Source organism: Bemisia tabaci, chromosome 4, assembly GCF_918797505.1.
Source record: "Bemisia tabaci chromosome 4, PGI_BMITA_v3".
In the NCBI taxonomy this organism is placed as follows: Eukaryota; Metazoa; Arthropoda; class Insecta; order Hemiptera; family Aleyrodidae; genus Bemisia; species Bemisia tabaci.
In genome coordinates, this window is record NC_092796.1 from 43777038 (window position 1) to 43797163 (window position 20126).

Genomic DNA, 20126 nt, shown 5'->3' on the forward strand with positions numbered 1-20126 from the left:
CCCCCCCCCCCCCCCCCTGCTGAAAATATGTTTAACGTCTCACTGCAGTCAGTGGTAGGAGAGTCGAAGATGATGCTTAGCCTTGCTCGAATCGTATTTTCATCACAATGGCATCAAGCAATGGTACACAGCATGTTCAGTTATGTTTTTGAAAAAATGATAAGCAAAGTTTATGCTGCTCAAATTTATCTCTTATCAAAATTGTATTGTATGTAATATATATCTGATTGAAAAATACCTCAATGCCGGAGATGTCACACAAATTTTGTTTTGTTTTTGTTCAAAAGAATGATCCTTTTATTATTATTTATTGTTCTCTCCTCATGGTTCACCATTCTTCATTCTAGGCCCATCTAATTTCTAATTTTATTGTTTTACAACTGAATACTCTTAAATGAGAAAACGGAGCCTTAGAAAAGAAATATGCCTTTAATCGCTCATTAGGTACGTCTTCAAAGTAAACTGTTTTTGAGCATTTCAACATAATTACCCAATGTGTAATGTTCGGTGCTGTTTGACTCAGTTTGAATTACCTGATGACTTGCTTGTTTACATGTGAAAGCTCATCATTTCTGTCTAATGTTCAACAGTCTTGAAAGGTTGACAGATTATTGAGTTGCATTTAATAAACAGAAGAACCAAATGGTATAGGATCAGTTTACTTTGACAAAGCACCTATTCTACATTTAGTTTGTGTTGATGGCTTTTAGCAGGCATTGAAAGTATGAAAAAAAGACCCAAGAAGTCAAGTCGAAGAATCTGTCTTAAAAGCTCATCTGTAAATTTCTACTATTAAAGTAAACTCATAATCCTAGTTATCTTCATTTAATTAAAACTGTGTTTGATTCCCAGGTACTTTTGAGTCAGGTTCATCGGCTGAGAGCTCTAGAACTGCTCGGCAGGTTTCTGGACCTAGGCCCATGGGCTGTCAATCTAGCCTTATCCGTAGGAATTTTCCCATATGTCTTGAAACTTCTCCAGAGCTCCGCTAAAGAATTAAGGCCCCTTCTTGTTTTTATTTGGGCGAAAATTCTTGCTGTTGATGAGGTAAACATCCATTTTTAATTCTATCAGCTCAAGACCATCCGTCAAACTTTAATTTCATAGTTCATTATGATAGATTGCCAATTAAAAAGCAATCTGATACTTGTCTACAAATTGACGGCAATACGGGTTGTAAGATAAAAATATGAACCTCTAGAATCATAAATAGCAGAGGAATATTTAAAATAGATAGCATTAAGCTACGTTTCAGTGTAAGAGTTATGCTAGAAAGGTCCTAAAAATGACCAATTTGTCTGAAATAAAATCCGCATAGCTTGCTTGAGTTTTAATTCGGCGTTATAAAATTTTGAACAAATATTCTTACAAATATGAGGAATGGGTCAGTTGTGCTGGTCACAGAATTGTGTTTTAATTCTTGATTCTTTTAGAAAGGTCATTAGAGCCCCAAGAGCTTTCTTGCATATTACAATTTTTAAATGTTGCATGTTGTGGAGTGGTTTATTGAGTAGCTAGTTTTTGAATTTACAATTTACTCCACAAAAAAGCATCTTATCAAATGCCTCTGAATATGTGCTGATTGAATAATTTGAACGTGTAACAAGAAAATAGTAGTCATCAAATAAACACTATCAGTTGAGAGACCATTCGACTAACATTAAGGGTTTTTTTTCCTATCCAGTCTTGCAAGGTGGATTTGGTTCGAGACAATGGCCATAAGTATTTCATATCGGTTCTACAAGATCCAGCCATTCCTGTAAGTAAAATTTTTTTTCCAAATTTTTTTTTGTCACCACTTGTATAACTTTAATAGAGTGATATTCTAATGTATTAATTTTTTACAATTCTTTTTGAAGGGTTTGAACAGTTTCATGAAGTTTCCAACAAAATCATTTAGGAAGTTTTAGGCGGAGAAAAATGTAGAAGCAAGTGTTTTTTTTTCTTTTTCTCAATATCTGTCATGATAACTAGCCGTTCAACATTCTTGTATCCTTTGATTTGGGTTTTTTAAAACTGTTTAAAAAATGAGCTAGATGCTAAGAAATAAAAACAGACAATAGACCCTTTGGGATAAGCTAATCCATTTCTAATCTAAACTTAATTGCCAATCATGTCGTTGAAAGTAAAAGGAGGCAGTATACTATGTTCAGTTACTAAGTATTACTTGAATTAAGTTGCATTTCAGCCTATCGTTCTTTCTAAATGAAGCAGTTTCCTCTGAAAAGTCTAGAAACTGTGCACTTTGTATGTTTCTGAGTCATTATTTCCTGTTTACAGAGTGAGCATCGGACTCTTGCAGTCTTTGTTCTTGCAACAATGGTGAACAGCTACGAGCAAGGTCAAGAAGTAGCTATGCAGGGAAACTTAGTATCTATCTGTTTGGAGCAGTTGACTGACATCAATCCCTTACTCAGGCAGTGGTTAGCGATTTGCCTTGGGCGTTTATGGAATAACTACGACAAAGCACGCTGGTGTGGAGTGCGTGACTCAGCTCATGAAAAACTTTATATATTGCTTAAAGATGATGTTCCAGAAGTAAGTTTAAGTTTTTGTATGATTGTATTGCATGTACGTAAAAGCTAGAAATTATTTTAAAAATGGTTCATTAAGCAGAATAGCAAGGAATATTGTGAGTTAGGAAAACTTTTTTAATTGTGTAAAAATGATTTAACTTGAAAGTTCATAAATACTTTTTTGAATTGAGTGAATTTAGCAAATGATGAGAAATCAAACTTTTTTCAGTATCTGGCAAGGAGAACAATTCAATCAGCCGGAAAGTAAACAATTTAAAGAAATACAGTAGCTGCTCGATAATTCGAAGTTGGAGGGGCCAGGGATATTCTTCGAAATAACGAGTTTACGAATTGGCAAGATTTCGAATTATGGAGAGCAGTTACGAGAAAATTCGAAATAAAGAGAGTTTCAAATTAGCTCTATAATTCGAAGTGGTGGAACCAAACGCTCTATAATTCAAATCAGATAATCGGAGGATTTAATCGTAAATTCCTCAGTTCTCCGTCCGTCAGTCATTGACATATGTAGTACACCAAAACAACCACCTCGAGACTTTGAATTATAGAGCGCCCAGCACAGATATTTCGAATTACAGAGCTTTTCACAAGCTGTTTTCTCACCGAAAAATTCGAATTACTGAGGGGGTAAAAGTATACTGAATTTTTCGAATTTACGCGATTTCCCCAAGGAGATCAAGGGGCATCGCCGTCGAATTATCAAGCGGCTATTGTAATTATCAAAGGTAAGGCTGGATAAAAGCCTCCCATCCCGATTTCCTTTTCCTGTCATCTTTAGCTGTCATTACTTAACCAATATGTAATTTTTTGTTGTAGGTTCGAGTTGCTGCTGTTTTTGCTCTTGGAACTTTCATCAGTTGCTCCACTGAACACAGTGAACATGCCACCAATATTGATCAAAGTGTAGCAATGATGTTAGCCAACACAGCGTTACATGACATGTGCCCTCTTGTTAGAAAAGTAAGTCCCATTTACTCTTTCTGACTCATTTTTATTAAGTTTTCTGAAATGGTGAAAAAATTTCAGCGATTGATTCAACTTTTTAAGTGTAAATGGAGATGTTGCATGTGTGAGGAATTTGCGATTTGACTATTGATTCTTATGTAAAAGTTTGCAAGAAACACGATGGTGCCACTGGTTTTCTCTGAAATCAACTCCCAAGCTCAAAAAAAGCTCTCAAGTTGAGGCCAAAATAGAGGGGATATCCCACGCTATTCTGAGAGTCCACGTCTACATCAAGACAATTCTCTCTATCTTTGAATGGATGTCAATGTATCTTGTCAATGTATTTTCATTGACAGGGCTGCCACTTTATTCGGGGACTCTAAAACTGAAAACACAGATATAGTCCCCACATATAGTGGCAGCCCTTTCAATGTATTTGTTCTCTATCTTAGCATGGAGAGTTTGTCTCGATGTAGAGGTGGACTCTCAGGATAGCATAGGATATTCCCTCCATTTTGGCCTCGACTTGAGAGCTTTTTTTGAGCTTGGGAGTTGATTTCAGAGAAAACCAGTGGCACCATTGTGTTTCTTGCGAACTTTGAAATAAGAAGCAATGGTCAAATCGCAAATTCCTCACACATGCAACATCTCCATTGTAAAAAAAAAATTGTGGAGAAAGTATCATGTTTACATCTGGCAACGAGCCCTTGGAAGATCTGTATTTCATTACAAATAAGCTGCTGGGGAAGGGAGGTGGGAGGTAAAAGAAGTGCATTACAACATTTATACTAAAGGCAGCAGGCCTTAAAGGATGCCTACGGTGCGTAGTGCCCAAAAATATCTGGATATCTTCCCTTCCATTCCCTTGCTCATGATTATTTGGGTTTTGTTTTTCTAATGTCTGTTTGAAGTAACGAAATTTATCATCCTGTATTTTCAGGAACTAGTTGCAGCTTTACAGTCAGTGGTATTTGCATTTGAAAATTCATTTTTGTCTGTGGCTTTGTATGAACTCAGAGGAGGGCCTAACTTCATTCTACCTGGTGGTAAATAGACTGATTTATAATTTCTAATTTTACATTGATTCAAGAATTTTTTTTCTTCTTTTCCTTTTTTTACAAAGGTACATGTAAAATCATTTTACCGGTGAACTGGAAAGGACAGAACATAACAATCTTTCTAATGTGAGAATGAGCAACAATGTTTACAAATACATGACTAATAACTTTGTAGACTGGTGGAATTGCCAAAAAAATATTGAATCATTGTCATTGCGTTGACAAGGATTATTTTATTTCTAAAAGTCCAAAAAACTAGAGTGACATTTCAGCAACTTTCATAAATTGGCTACAACTCTATTATGAAAGAAATAATAATAAAAACAGAAGCCTCAAAATGTGTCTCTTATTTCATGTGAGACGATTCAACTTTATAGTTCTCCCATTGCAAAAAAGGTAAATGATGGAAGTCTTTGAAATAATTTATTGGAAAAATAAATTAAATATGATGAAACAAACTTGAAATGCTTCAAAATGAATCCAATCAATTGAAAGTGTATTAAATGCATTCATGTTAAGTGTTTTAATTTCTATTCTTTGTTTATTTCTCATTCCTCAGACTCTCCTTCCAGCACACTTAAACGTTACTTATCAAAAGACCGATTGAAAGCGCTCACGCAGAACAGCACTCTATTGCCAAGCCCACCAACGAGTGAGATTAGCCCCCACCAAGGCGACAAACTGAAGCGTGTCTCCTCATCCTCCTCCATCAGTAGCATGGGTAAAGTCACAAAATTATATTTTCTTGAAATTTACTTTGCTCTATGCTGAGGGTATTCAGCTAGAGAGATCTTACTTAGAGCTTATACTCAAAGCCTTGTAGAGCACCTAAAGAACTGTCTGACTTTATGACTTTGTCATTCATAGCTACTAAATCAGTCTAACTTCGTGAAGTTTATGCGTTTTTTGCATAGTTTCACCCATTCACATCTATTAATTAAATTATGTGCCAATGATGTGCATTTTATGTGGTTTTTTCTGATGTACAAACATTTCTAGTGAACGAAGGAAAGTTTTGGTCTCTAAGCTCGCGCTAAGGGAATTCCCTCCAGAATAATAATTTGTGCTCTCAGATTGCAGCATTGATTAAACTCAAATATTGGGAAATATGTGAAAAGGAGATTTATGAAAAATTTGCAGATGTGTTGTAGTCTGTGGTATCGAATCCTTTATTTATAATTTTGAAGGTTTTAAAAGTAGGCAGCATCTTACTCCACTCTTTCTATGGTATTTGCTGCTTTGCCATTTTTAGTCTCATGTCCTTTTAGTATTGACCAATATCTTCACCTTTTCTCGTCATTTCATGGTTGAGGAGAGTTCTCTTCCTCTCGTCAACAAAGCAGTGTTTTGCCCGTAGAGCATGAAATGCCTAGAAAGAGTGAAAATATTGGTCAAGCAATATACAGCTGCTAGGTGAAGTTACTCATAACTCGCCTTTTATTTTGTTAATTCTCATCATTCTTCATCTCCTTTCTTTAAAAAAAAGGTCACACAAACCCAAGCAACTCAAGTCTCATTCTCACATCACTCCCCTCTTTCTCCTTTGGAAGCGTGTACATGAAACTATGGCAAGTTCTAGCGGCTTTAGACTCAGATCCTCATCCAAGAGTAGCTAAAATGTCTCGAATCGTAACTGACTACATCAGAGACCAGGTATGATTTTATTGAACATTTTTTAGCCTTTTGTGCAAAAATAGTGGAATTTTGACTGATGCATTTGTAGCTGATGAAGTTTTGTCCAAAAATATCACTCATTTCCTATGCGGCATGCGTGACCTTTGATTTTTCTTCTTTTTTTCTTTTTTTTGTTGGAATTTATTTAAGTACATTATTTGCCCTTATTGAGAGCTCATGTGTAGTTCTTCTCAGTTTAACGATGGCGGAAGCTGATAACTTATTTTCAGAAACAATCCATGCGATAAGTGCTCTTTGACCCTAAGCTGTTCAATTGCAGTATATCTTGTCAGGTTAAATTCTAATGATATTCAACAGAGCAAATTGCATTTTATTTGCAATAGAAAACGAGTAAACAATGGCAAGAGCCAAATCAAATGGTTACATGGTTCCTGCAGATACTTGAAATGACCTAATTTTTTAAACCATCTCACAAGTGAAAGTCTGATAATGTAATTATATATGACCATTTGCAGAAAAATTATTTGGAAATACTTAAACAAGTGTACTTTAATTTTCTGTTCAAGCCTGCATGGGCCATACAGGGTGAGCGAAAAGTCCCCGACCCCCCCTCTAACTTTTGAACGAATTGAGCTAAGGAAATGAAACTTTGGGAATGTTCCTATCTCAAAGGGGACCATCTTTTGAGGGGGTCAAAATTTTGGTCCCCCCCTCAGGGGGGACAGGGGCCCCCCAACTTTTTTTTTTCAAATAGCAACCCCTATCTTGTGATACCTCATTCAAAAGAGCATAAAAAACTAAGAATTTTGGCGCAAACCGCAGATCAATATCTCAATTTTTGACCAAGTTATGATAGGTCAAAGGTCAAATTTGACCTATTTTCAAAAAATCATAACTCCGGTTCAAATTATCGTAAATGAAAAAATAAAACGGGAAAATTTACCAAATTGTGTTCGCTTTTGCGTAAAAATTGCAGAAATCACTTCGATTTAATTTTAAGGGGGGGCTCGGACCCCCAAATACGTCAATTCAAAGGTCATTCAATTTTCCTGCGAAATAAGCCAATTTCCTCTGGATTTGCCTCCACATTATCTCAGTAAGGTCAAAATAAGTTCAACATTACGTTGGCAAGTCCCCAAATTTCGTTGGTGATTAAATTTGACCGTTTAAATTTCGTTTTTTTAACTTTTCCCGAAATTTGGGGACTTGCCAACGTAATGTTGAACTTATTTTGACCTTACTGAGATAAAGGCAAATCCAGAGGGAATTGGCTTATTTCGTAGGAAAATTGAATGACCTTTGAATTGACGTATTCGGGGGTCCGAGCCCCCCTTAAAATTAAATCGAAGTGATTTCTGCAATTTTTACGTAAAAGCGAACACAATTTGGTAAATTTTCCCGTTTTATTTTTTATTTACGATAATTTGAACCGGAGTTATGATTTTTTGAAAATAGGTCAAATTTGACCTTTGACCTATCATAACTCGGTCAAAAATTGAGATATTGATGCGGTTTGAAAATTCTTAGTTTTTTATGTTCAATGAGGTATCACAAGATAGGGGTTGCTCTTTGAAAAAAAAAGTTGGGGGGCCCCTGTCCAACCAAAATTTTGACCCCCTCAAAAGATGGTCCCCTTTGAGATAGGATTTCCCAAAGTTTCATTTCCTTAGCTCAATTCGTTCAAAAGTTAGAGGGGGGGTCGGGGACTTTTCGCTCACCCTGTATGATAAAATTACCCTGTAGCTTTCTTGTTCTTTGCTTTTGTGATGTCATGGAGAGGCGAGCTCCAAGCTAATATGATTTGTTTGTGCTCGAATTAAACTCGCCCCCATTTTCGGGTTCTTTTAATCTCTTAGCAAACGGCTGCAATCCCTTACGAGATCTGCCAGAATTCACTTGTTGCCTAAAACTAGATTTTTTCCGCCTTTAGTACATTGAGTTTCTTTCGAAGCAACTTGAAAAAAAAACAGGTCCTAAATGCAAGGGAAAAAAAGCAGTTGAAGAGAAACTCATTGCCTCAAGCATTTAGTTTCAAATCGTCTTTTTCATTATTGAGAGGATAATAAGAGAGATGTTTCCGTAGTAAAAAAATCCAACTCTATATCCTGTTAGATTTGATTTTTTCTCAAAGTTGAATTTCGATGGAAATCATGAGAAACAAGTTTTTTAAGGCCTTGATAGCAATGATTTAACATTATGGTGACAAAGGTGCCTTCTTTTTTCCCACTAAGTCTGTAGATACCCAGTAATAAGCCGTGCATAAAATACATAATGCTCTATAGGGAGGGTAGTCAAGGAGAGAGTTTTGCCATTTTGTTTGTACGTGTTTAAGGATAAGAGCATGTGTTGCAAAAGCATCAGCAAGTAGTAATACGTAGAAGGGATGGGTTGAAAAATCCGAAATTTAGCGTCACGCATTTTATGAAATGCCTCTTACAGCATATTAGCAAAAACTTTGAAATTTAACATCAATGTTGGTGCTTTTAAAAATGTGAGTTGATTGTATTTTTGTAGGTGGTTTCATTGATTTGTTGAGTTGCAAATAAATAGATCAAAATCTGTGGGGCCAATCATTCAGTAACTCTTCAGAGAGCTCACATTTTCCAAGTCCCAAAATTGTATTTTTTCCCTCGAGGCTTTACGTTCATCAACCAATTGCTCACAAATAGCTATGTGATTACTGAATAAGTTATTTAATTTCTCCAAGTCCATTCTTTGTCACATTGATTATTGTGGGCATCCTAGGTCTGCACTTGGCCAAGCTCACGTCACGGTGATGCCTTTTGGCGCGGATCTATGCCTGGACAACTCAATGTAAGACAACCCCACCAAGTTAAAATACCTCTGCAGCGCTGTTTTCGCTTGTTGCTTTTATTGCTTTAATAACTTTTCTAAATCATCAAGGTCATTTTGAAAGCGCTTAAAGAACACTTCAACATTTTGCTGTTTAGCTTCTCAGCATCCTCATTCATTTTGAAACCTTATCATTTTCTAACACACCCACACTCTATCAACTACTTACCCTGTGCTATTTATGAATGCGTGTGTTTTTGACATCGGTTCCAAGTTCAGTGTGTAGCCCAATTAATTTTTCTCATCTGGCTTTGAGTGCATCGTTTTCGTAGACAGAAATATTTACAATAATTTTTAACCCCTATATTTTCAAAAAATATTGAACGCTTTTCTCTGTAACTACAACAAAATAATACATGTTTTTTGGACGCTTTATATTTTTTTAAATTACATACTTCTTTTTCAGTCTTTTCACAAATGAATAATGCAATTTTTTTGTATTTTCTCCTTCTTACTCCTTGCACTTTTCTCTTCTCAATAGTGTTTTTTTTTTAAATTTTCTCTTCTCGCTTTCCTTATCACAAATCTTTATCCTTTGAAAAGCATCTCTTTGCCAAAATCATTAGGCCTGGTGGGAAGTAAGTAGTGCCTTAACCCTCAGTCTTCATCTTATCGATTCGATGTGGCATTTTAGTGATACTTACGACATATTGATATCTCAGGGTCAGAATTACGTTTGTGTAAGAAGTCTACTCTTAAAAGAGAACAACATGGCTACCTAAACTCTGTCAAGTTTACCCACAATGCTGAAAAATTCTGTATACTTACCATATTATTCATAGAAGAAATATTTCAAATCTCGAAAATATCAAAGATTTTAGCAATTTTGGAGCATTTTCAACTTGGAATGTGGTAACATACTTGATTTGACCGCAAATTATTGTTGATATCCGTGAACCTCTGGATTGGTGAATGCCAATTTGGAGCCTCTGAAGCTACAAGATCTTTCATTCAGACAATTAATTCCTGTTTAACAGTAAAATTAATTTATCCTTCTATATACTTTTTCACTCTTAATTTTTGCTTTAAATTTTCCCATCGTACTCGGTCCTTTAGCCCAGGGCCAGATTTAGAGAGAACCTTCAGGAGGAAAGTCATGGAGACGAGATGGTATATTTTGAGGCCGGTTAAGTATTATGTAATGAATTGTTAACCACCCTCCCCCTTCCCCTCTCTTGAAAGGCATAACAGGTCTTGGAGGAGAAAAAAGGAAAGATAACAACTAAATTACCTTGGAATGAAGTGGTGTTAGAATTATAATTCCAATATGAGATTTTATGGTATCTGTAAATTTGAAATTCAAATAAAAATTTTCATTTATTTACAGGCAAGAGACTCGTTGATGCCTAAGGAAATTGGGGAAACCAAAGTTGCAGGCTCTGTTTCATTACCACCATCGCCCTCTAACAGATCGTACTTATCGTAAGTCCTCCAGCTTTATTTTGATTTCAGTTTTTGGTCTCTTTTGTTTGAATAGTCATAGCGTGTTTTGATTCACGGAACAAGCAACAAGAAGGATAATCTCGGGAAACTTCTCCACACCGTAAAAAAAGCAATTATGCTAATTTTAAGTTGCCAAACCAATGGAGATAAGGAACCAAGGAGTGTGTGCGAAACAGGTATAAGTACAGTCAGGGTAATTTTATCAATACTGGACACCTGTATTCAAAATATAATGCCCTTTCAATTTGGGGGCCCCCAAAAATTTTGAGAGAACATGCAAGCTTGTGTTAATTTTAATATGTTTATTGTTTGAGAACAGAGAATTTTGGAGAAATTCTGTTTGCACAAGTGCTCTCAATGCACTGATGCCCTTCAGAAAATTTAATACATGATAGTGCCTTGTCCAGCTAACCTGGAGCTGTAGCCTCTGAAACGCTGAAAAAATATCCCTTTTTTCACATCTGGGTCAATTCTTGGAAAAAAACCCATATTTTCGTTCGGATATAAAACTGATATTGACCCTGACTTGTATGGGCTTATCCAGCTCTTTACAGCATGCAATATTTATACCACTACTGCAATACTTACTTGCACAGCTTAGACTGACAGCTGCAACTCAGATTATTCAAGCTCTGTTTTATTTTGCCTTTTTTCAGAAATGACTCACCTCCATCAGGAAATCTTGTCAATTCTGTGACTGAGCTACATCGTATCAGTCCACGCTCTGCGCATAGTGTATCATTCCGACCTAGGAAATCCAACACATGGAATGTTGACACTGTAAGTTCCTTTAAGAAAAACATATTTTATTATCGTGGTTTTTATGTTTTCCCAATTTTTCTCACAAATTCAGGCCAGAACTTGAGTTTTAAAAATTCTGATTGTTATATTAGAAAAGTCTCTTGTCTTGCTATGGTCGCAAGGTTTCTGGCAGTTAGGAATCCTTGGAAATTAAGTGGAGGTTTTGGTCAAAGGTCAGGGAAAAATCAAAAAATTCGGAAATTTTGGAGTTTGGGAAAAGTTAGAAATGAGGAAAATTGAGAAATTATGAAAATTCCGTTCAATCGATCATCTCATTTCTATCATTTTTTTTTTTACAACATCAGACATTTTTAAGCCCTTTAGTTACCATTTTGAAAGTAGCATGAAAAGCAGGTTTTTGGCACAGCAGCTAGCTTCTTTAAGAGGTAAGGATTTCCAGCTTACTAGAGGACTATTAACTGTGCACTGGCAAGTTTGTGAATTGCCTAATATAATACTTAGAAAATTGAATCAAACCAAAACTAATCAAAATTTTGAAGAAAGCAGTTATTTTCAATTATACACGTGTCTTTGCATACTCAGTGAGGACTTAATCTTTGGAAAATGAGCCCACCCAAACAGTGAGAAGTTACCATAAAGTTCTTGTCATAAAATTACACCTTTATACTCACACTTTTTTGATTGCATATTTATGTTTGTGACTACGCGCATTTGCTCGATTATCTAATAATATTAATGGTGAAAAACTTACAGATCAGTGAGGATACTGCTGTTGATGATCGGTCATCAGAAACTGGGAAGAAGAAATTGATAACCACTAAGTTTGTTGATTGGTGCTGCAAACATTTTTCTCAACCTATCATGAAAACTGTTGATGAGATTGATGTGGAAAGCTCCTCATATTTTGAACGTGAATGGAGGTATATACTTACAGTAGTGTCTTTATTTGTTTAGAATTTTGTCAGAACTGAACATTTCAAGAGAGAGATTTTTTAAACCAGGTCAACTATATTCATATCTTTTTATCAGAGCCATCCATCAAAAATAAGATCCATTATTTGAGGTAGGATTTTTCATAGATGTCCTTTAGAGGCTTACTTTAAATTTTATTCTCAGACATTTACATTACCCGCAGTGGAATTTTGATAGATTGATTCTGTCTAGGAACAATTGATTTTGTCTTTATGCAGGAAGTTCTTGACAATATAAGTCTTTGTCCGTTGAGCAAAGATCACTCTCTAATATTTTGGATTTTGATCATGTTTTTATCCATTTCAAAATGTATCAGTAATTTTGGTTTTTCCAGGTATCAGCGCAACGAAAATCTTCGGGAAGAAGCGAAGGAAGAGCAAGAAAGAGCACCACAATGTCGCCTTGAGCATCAAATTTTTGCTGCTCGAACAACGTGCAAACCATCTGCCATACTGTTTCACCCCTATGATAGCTATTTGGTTGTAGCATCTAAAGATGGTTTTACGTAAGCAACTCAAAAAATTTATTCTGATTGATTTTTTTTTCCAGTTCTTTTTGATGGCTATTTTATGAGGGTCGTTTGTCTCTTTATTCTTCCCTGCCTTTCCCAAACAAATCAAATTTTACCAATGTGGGTAAAGATTTAATCAGATGACCGTAATAATCGTAAAAGTTTGAAAACTTTTAAAAAATTCCAACCATTCGGAAACTTGCGAACTTTTGGTAGAGCAAGATTTCAAATTAGTTTTATACTCATTAATGGAATCAGCTGGTGCAAAAAATACTTATTGCCATTTTTTCATCTTTCGAGATTTTTAGTTTTAAGACTTCCATGGGCTTCAGAGATTTAGATTTGAAGGGTTTAGAGATTAGCTTTTGGACAGTATTTCATTTATAAGTTTGACCTATTTTTTAATAGCTTTTGTTATTTTTGCAGTTATTTTCAAAATGGGCGAAAAAAAGACATTTATGGTTTTCACATGAGTTCATTAAATTAGCACTATCATTTTCTCTTCAAAAAAATGTTCACAGGATTTATATTATTGGACCCTGCAATTGGCCCATCAATCGTCTATTTTTCACTTATTCAAGCGGCACTTGATCTTTCTGAAAAAATTAATAAATCTGTAATTTTTAGGATGTGGGACTACAGTCCAAACCAGAATTGTAAAGTAACACAGTGGCGAGCAGAGAAGAGCATCCTGAGTCGAAACCTACCAGATATTACATCTCTGGATCTTGTCAACTCACATGATAATCCATTGCTATTAGTTGGATCAAGTGATGGGGCAGTTAGATTATGGAACCACTATGCAGCTTTCCAAGGAACTGGTCAAAGAGAGCCAAAGCTTCTCTCAGCATGGCAAGCGATGCCTGACCTGCAACCCCACAAGTTATCGAATTCGTCAGGTCAGCTCTTTTAGAATACACAGTTTTCATCCATATACTAGGTTTATTAATCACATCGTATCATTAGCCATCTCATCAAACACTCAGGGTGGTCTTTCAATAAATAATTTAGGACATTAAGTAATTGAAAAAACCGAACTTCGGTCACAAAAAGTTTCACATTTTTTTGAAACCTCAGGTTATAGATGTTCGAAAGGCAACTGTTGTTACTTCTCAGAAATGCATATGCCCCTCCACCGGTTTTATCATAATTGGACGTATTTCTGCCCAAAGGAACTATGTTCATTAAGACATAAGCTCTGAGACCCATAAGAATACATGCATAACAGGGCTCATGTCATATTGCATATAATTTCGTTTGGCAGAAATAAGTCCAATTTTTGAATCCCAAAATAATTTGCAGAATAATAAGCACAGTCAATTTACGTGTTATGATAAGCAATAGAAATGTGAATGAATTAAAGATTTAAAATATTAGACTAGCCATGTCCGGTTTTTTACAGCTTCCCTGAAGTTCCAAAGTTTCAGTCAACCAATCGAAGGCAAAGAAAGTGGGTCTATGATCTTGATGCAAACACTGAACTCGTTATGAAGAAGGCTTTGTTTTCAAGAAATGCTCTTGATGAGAATTTTGTTTTCAATATAAAGGCCCTGTAAAGATTAAGATTAAGTACTTGAATGTTGTCTTGTAGTATGCTGACGCAGCATAGACTTTTAATCCCCTAAGTTACTGAGGTCTAAAATGTTCACAAATCCGATGAAATCTCTAGTTTTTCTTTCTTAGATTTTTACTGCACTCTTCTTTGTCTGCACTTTATGTCTTTTGGGATTTCGGAGGGATTTACCTTTACTGATTTCATCTTTCTTCCTCCTTCAGCTTCCAATAATACTGGTTCTGGTCTTGTAACTTGTTGGGATCAATTGACGCAAAGTTTGTTGGTTGGTGGTGACAGCCGCTACATTCGAATCTGGGACGCAGACAAGGAGTTGAAGACTGTTGATATCCCAACGGGTGCTGACTCAAGCTTGACCAGTCTTTCACTAGGAAGCAAAGGTACTTGAAAATATGATAAGTTCCTGTGTCTCCCGTACCAAGAAACTTCTGTTAATTTCTTTTTAATAGACAGTGAAGTAACATCAAAATGATTTTCAAGGGCACGGAATACTTCACATCGGTTCAATTAAGTGCAGTTGCAGGAATGGCATTTCTCTATTGAAAGTCACATTATTTTTGTTGTAATTTCACTTTTTTCTTCGAGATATTATAAGATTGAAGTATTTTGAAAATTTCAGTATTTCATTTATAAACCTACAGGCAATTTTCTTTTTAAAAAATGAGAATATTTTTGATGGAGCACCTTGTATCCTTGTCCAGAAAAAAGGCATCTCTGAAAATTGTTCAAACACTGGAACTACAAAAAATAAAATAACCGAATAAAATAATGAATTTTGAATGGACTGTATTTTTACTTTTTTTCATTTTGAAAAGAAATGACTAAATCCTGCACAGCTGGTGTTGGAGCTAGTCTGGGTTCCCAAATTGAATCAAAATGTTGTTTGCAATTTTTAGAATACCAGGCTGCTCAAAACCTGCTACAGAACAAATCTGGATATGTACAGAAGAGAGAGAGAGAGAGAGAGAGAGAGAGAAATTATTTCACTTGATTTTGAATACTAAATTTTGAAGGAAGAACCTTCTGAGAAACACAATTCATTTTTTCACTCAAGAGTTGTATGAATGACGCTTTTTTTTTAAACTTAATTGTGCTAATTTAATTATCCATCTTTAATATAATTATGGTTCCTGTTAATTTTATGAACAAAGGAAGCAATATTGTGATCGCTGGTTGCGGAGATGGTTCGGTTAGATTGTTTGATCGTAGACTTGCCCCTCAAGATGCACGTGTCAGAACATATCGAGAACATACAGGATGGGTGCTCACTGCACAGCTGAGGAAAGATGGAAAAGGAGGACTCATTAGTGGATGGTAAGGAAATGATATTACAGCTGAATTTTCCTCTGTTTGATTTTGCAGTTACTCATTTTGAACAAAAATGTGCCTTTTTCAGTATAAACCCACTTTCAATAATCTGAGAAAAAATTTTCCTGAAGGACTTTAGCTGCTCATAGATTTTTTTAGAAGCCTGGCAAATGTTTCTAGATTTTTACCGTCACAAGCAAAAAGAGCAGCTTAGAAAAACACAAATATCAGCCATTGCGGCACTCCTCTTCAATTTATGGAAGAAGTGAGTGTGAAAAAAAATCTTGGGTAGCCACAGGGTTTAATTTAAATGTATCAAAAATTCCAGTGGAGCACATTCTCAGATGAAGATCAGAAGAATCATGAAGAATTGACAACATTTTCCAATGTTCCTTCTTAAGCGTTTAAATCATTTTTTAATTGTGACTTTTGTGTCAACTTTTTCACCATTTTTTATTTACCAATTAATTTTTGTTCTCACAGCGTTGCTGGTGACGTTCGTTTGTATGACATCAGACTCAATTCATCAGTTAAAACAATCAACACATCACACGGCATGACTGCAATGTCTGTGCATCAGGGTGCAAAATTATTTGCGTGGTATGTTATTTTTCAAAATCTAAATTCAGTTAAGAGATTATTTAATGTTGGAGCAAGCTTGCAACTAAAGCTGTGCAGTTAATTGAACTCAAATGGTAATCGCGTGAAAAATTACTCGTGATACATTTGCCTGCTCACAAAATTTTGAATTCTAAATTCCCTCTGCATTCCCTCAAATTTGTGTCATTTCTCCAAAACTTATTTTGCAGCCAAATCTTTTTTTATTTCTTAGAATTTTGCAACTTTTTTCATCGCATAAGATTCTTCAGGCACATTGTAGGATTATTGTCATTTTGGGGGCATAAAGTTCAAAATCTTTAAAGATTCATAACATATTCAATGATTGAAAAACTTAGCATTGCAAGTCTCTTACACCCTTTTACCCAAATAGTCCTCAATTTTAGGCTCTTGCCAGAGTTTTATCATCGATCTGAAGGTTAATGCACTTAACTGCCACTTACATTTACTGATAGGATACTCTTAACGGCTTTGTTTTCTGTCTTTTACTCTAGTGCCAGTGTCAGTCAGTTTCTCTCAACGTACAACATGGAGGGGTCGCTTGTATACTCTTTCAAGACTGGGGCTCACGACTGGTTCATGGGCCATGTTGTCATGACACCATTTTTCTCTCCAGCCAGTTGTGTTGCATTTCATCCACACCGCGTCCTTCTGGCCTCAGGATCTGTCGACACAAACGTAGCAATTTATAGTACTGACCCAAAAAGATGACACTCGTACACTTCTTTGTTGACTAACTAGCTGTTTTTGTTATCTGCATCAAACTAACGATAGTTATTTGATGTTTGAAGTTGATATTCAAGGCATTATTTGTACCTGAGTCTTCGAAGATCGAAGAAATCAAATTCCTACTTATTGAATTTTCCTTCAAGGAGCCTTGATCATTGGCATGTAAAGATGTGTTCTATGTTTCCCTCCAGATCAGGGTATCTTTTAGTCTAACTGAAATATTTTGCTGACTGTTAGCGTTAATGAACAGTTAATAATATTTTACCATTCTCAAGATTGAGGATTAATAGTCAAGTTTTATGAGCCAGCTATTTCTGCCATGATTAAGGGATTTAATGATTTTTCTGGAGAAAAAAAGATAAAGAGTGCGTAAAGAATTTAAGCATAGAAATATCATTTTATCGGTAAACTTCTTAGGAATACCCCCTTGTAGTAAAAATGTCCCCGGATTGACGCTCTGATGCAGACTAATTTTGTGTATCACTTTCAATTAAGAGACTCAAAATTAAGAGAGCATTAAAACACCATTGTTAGTACTCAGTGATCACATCTATTTTTCCAAATAGAATTTGTCTCCTTAAATTGAAATTATTTGAAAATTTCTCCTTGATTAGCTCATATTCAAAAGTTAATCATTGCCAACTATGGATATTTGAGCCAAGATGAGAGAGATTCCTCAAAATACGTATCTGAAACTACCAAAGGCCTACATTCAAAATGGAAATGATTTAAATGGCTTTTTTAAGTAGCTGTCCATTGTTTTTTCCAATATTTAGTACAGACCCCTTAAAAAATACAACATTGTAATAACTCCTTATGTATTTATGGGAAATGTAATTTAAGCAAAAGGAACATTAAAAAATTCAGCAACTGTCTGAATTTTTTTTTAGAAAACTCCAAAATGTTGTGATTTATCCCTCATGTAATTACTGTAACTTTAATTTGAGTACAGAGGAACATTTGATATTACAGCTGCTTACAAGCTTTCTTACCAAATCCCAGAAAATCGAGAATCTTCTGATTTAATTAAGCCAATTGTTTTAACTGTCTATCAGGAAAATGAATTTATATTTTATTGCTTCTTTTACTAAGGAAAAAGGACAATCTCAAGCTTTCAAAATTTTCTTTCAGTGGTGACTTCAGTTTCAAAATTTAAAAAAACGAGAAAAGAGATTCAGCATTGTGGAGCCACTATGGTGTATCACAAGAAGAATTTCAGCAGGTTTTTCTAGATGATCTTAATTTCCTTATGAAACAATATTGTAATAAAATAAACTTTCAATTCTTGAAAAAGATTTGATAGAAAATTCCACAGTCTACTGTAAAAAACCTTTAGAGATAAGTTCAAGAAAACCAAAATTAATAGTTTTCATGATACGTCTATCGCAATTCTCTTGTGTCTCTCCCTTGTAAGGGTTGAGTTTAAACTTAAGGGGTTGACAGACTCGTGTAGGTGCCAGGAACTGACTAAGAAAATGACTTTGAAAAATATTTGATGTGCATCAAACCTACCAATCTTACTCTATAATTTATAAAATCATAAGAGTAACGCAAAACACCTGAGGCGCAAAGCGCTTTGAGAGGTTAGACCGCTAAGTGGTTAGGACTTAACGAAAATTGAAAGAAAAGAAAAAAATAGAAAATGGATTTGTTTAATATTTTGTATACATCCTTAAAGTATCAACCGTATATCTCGGGATAATTTGAATTTGTACATTGCGGTGTGCCTTATTGGATGGAGCCTCTGAATGGAAATTTCAATTAGCCTCTTCCATTAAACGTTTTTAGTGTGGAAAAGCTTGACAATTAGCATCTATGCTTTTGTATTGTAATTAATCCTGCAGTTTTTTCTTATTTTTTTCTCTTTTTTTTCATATGAAAATTCTAGTACTGAAAGTGACTGCCAGATTCTGCACTCACTCAGTACAGTCAGAAAGTATCTTACAAGCTTTCGTGGATTTCGAATCTTTTTATCTTATAAAAATAGTGCTAAAGAACTTGTCTCCTTGTCTTATAAAAATCTTGTATCTTTGGTTAATCAATTGTGTAAAACATTTTACGGCCAAGCAGGGCCACTCAAACGAGGGGCAATGTCCCTTTTACTAATCCTTTGTGGGAACTAACGTGATTGACAGCCCGATGAAATGTTTCCTCGGTTGTCACTCTTACACAATGTCCCTTTTACTGTGAAGTTAAGGGTGTGTAAGTCCTTTAATGTTTGGCTACTGAAAATCAGGCCCAAAATTAAATGTCTAAAGCAGTCCTATAAGACATCGATTTGCGATATAGGTATTTTATGGCCTTTGTCTATTCTTGTTGTACGGCCCTCGTTTCATCAATTGGGCTGCACGAACAGCCTCAAGAAACTGATCTGTATTCTTTAGATTCAGAACAGATGGAAAGAGTGTGCAACTGGTTCCTTAATAGCTCCAATTTGAAATTTTTAATTTGTAAAACTCTTGAGCACCCTTCTTTGCCATTAGAGATTGCTGCCCAATCTGAACCTAACTTTGCTTGGCTTGTGATAGTAACTATGCAACACTGTCGGCAGATCATGCAGAGAGTTAACGTGACCTTTGATTACAAGAACTTGTATTACAAGTTTCTGCCAAGCCTCCTACAAGGGCGTATTATATTCAATGCAAAATTCCGGATTTTTTGACTGTCCTCCTTGTAACGCTTTTGTGACGTAGGTCCCTTTCTTTTAAGAATTAAAATCAAAATGGCGTGACGCTCTTCTTGAACCCTTCTAGAGCATATTTTATGAACGGTTCCTCGCCATGATTGTGTGTATGGTTTGTACAAATCCACACGACATATTCATCTATGTAAGCACAACATTATGTTAGCGTGTAACCTTGCGAAAGCTTTTGATCAATCAAATCCTGTGCTCAAAACGGCCTCCTATTTTTAGAGTTCATAGTTGTAACCATTTTGACCATTGCAGTGAGTTACCAATTTTTGCCATAATTTTGTAGTTAGATTTATTTTTTATCTCTGTGATTCACTATTTTTGTGAGAAATGAAGGGAAAAGAATTTAGTAGGTAGTTATCTCTATGGTCGTAGTGTAGGTTACTTAGTAGTTAGCTTTCAAGGGTACCTAGTAGTAATTGTAATATTTCTGGGGAACATATTCCTGCTAACTTCAGCAGTCTCACCTTGCATTGGGCAAATCTGCGTGACG

The 20126-nt window shown here is 35.4% G+C and overlaps 1 protein-coding gene across 2 annotated transcripts in view; it reads left to right on the forward strand.

The window, feature by feature from the left end:
• The window catches only part of raptor (regulatory associated protein of MTOR complex 1), a 28483-nt gene extending 9619 nt beyond the window's left edge, over positions 1-18864 (forward strand). The window contains exons 9-25 of one of the 2 annotated variants that reach the window (XM_019052854.2): positions 853-1047; positions 1685-1759; positions 2281-2538; positions 3351-3494; positions 4420-4525; positions 5097-5258; positions 6024-6190; positions 8918-8986; positions 10353-10447; positions 11125-11248; positions 11984-12150; positions 12537-12707; positions 13341-13612; positions 14490-14666; positions 15438-15600; positions 16078-16194; positions 16707-18864. In XM_019052854.2, coding sequence (XP_018908399.2) covers positions 853-1047; positions 1685-1759; positions 2281-2538; positions 3351-3494; positions 4420-4525; positions 5097-5258; positions 6024-6190; positions 8918-8986; positions 10353-10447; positions 11125-11248; positions 11984-12150; positions 12537-12707; positions 13341-13612; positions 14490-14666; positions 15438-15600; positions 16078-16194; positions 16707-16923 — 2679 coding nt within the window. In that variant the 3' untranslated portion in view covers positions 16924-18864. The remainder of the gene's footprint in view (positions 1-852; positions 1048-1684; positions 1760-2280; positions 2539-3350; positions 3495-4419; positions 4526-5096; positions 5259-6023; positions 6191-8917; positions 8987-10352; positions 10448-11124; positions 11249-11983; positions 12151-12536; positions 12708-13340; positions 13613-14489; positions 14667-15437; positions 15601-16077; positions 16195-16706) is intronic. The other variant, XM_019052855.2, reaches the window with a different exon arrangement.
• The last annotated feature ends 1262 nt before the right edge of the window (positions 18865-20126 follow it).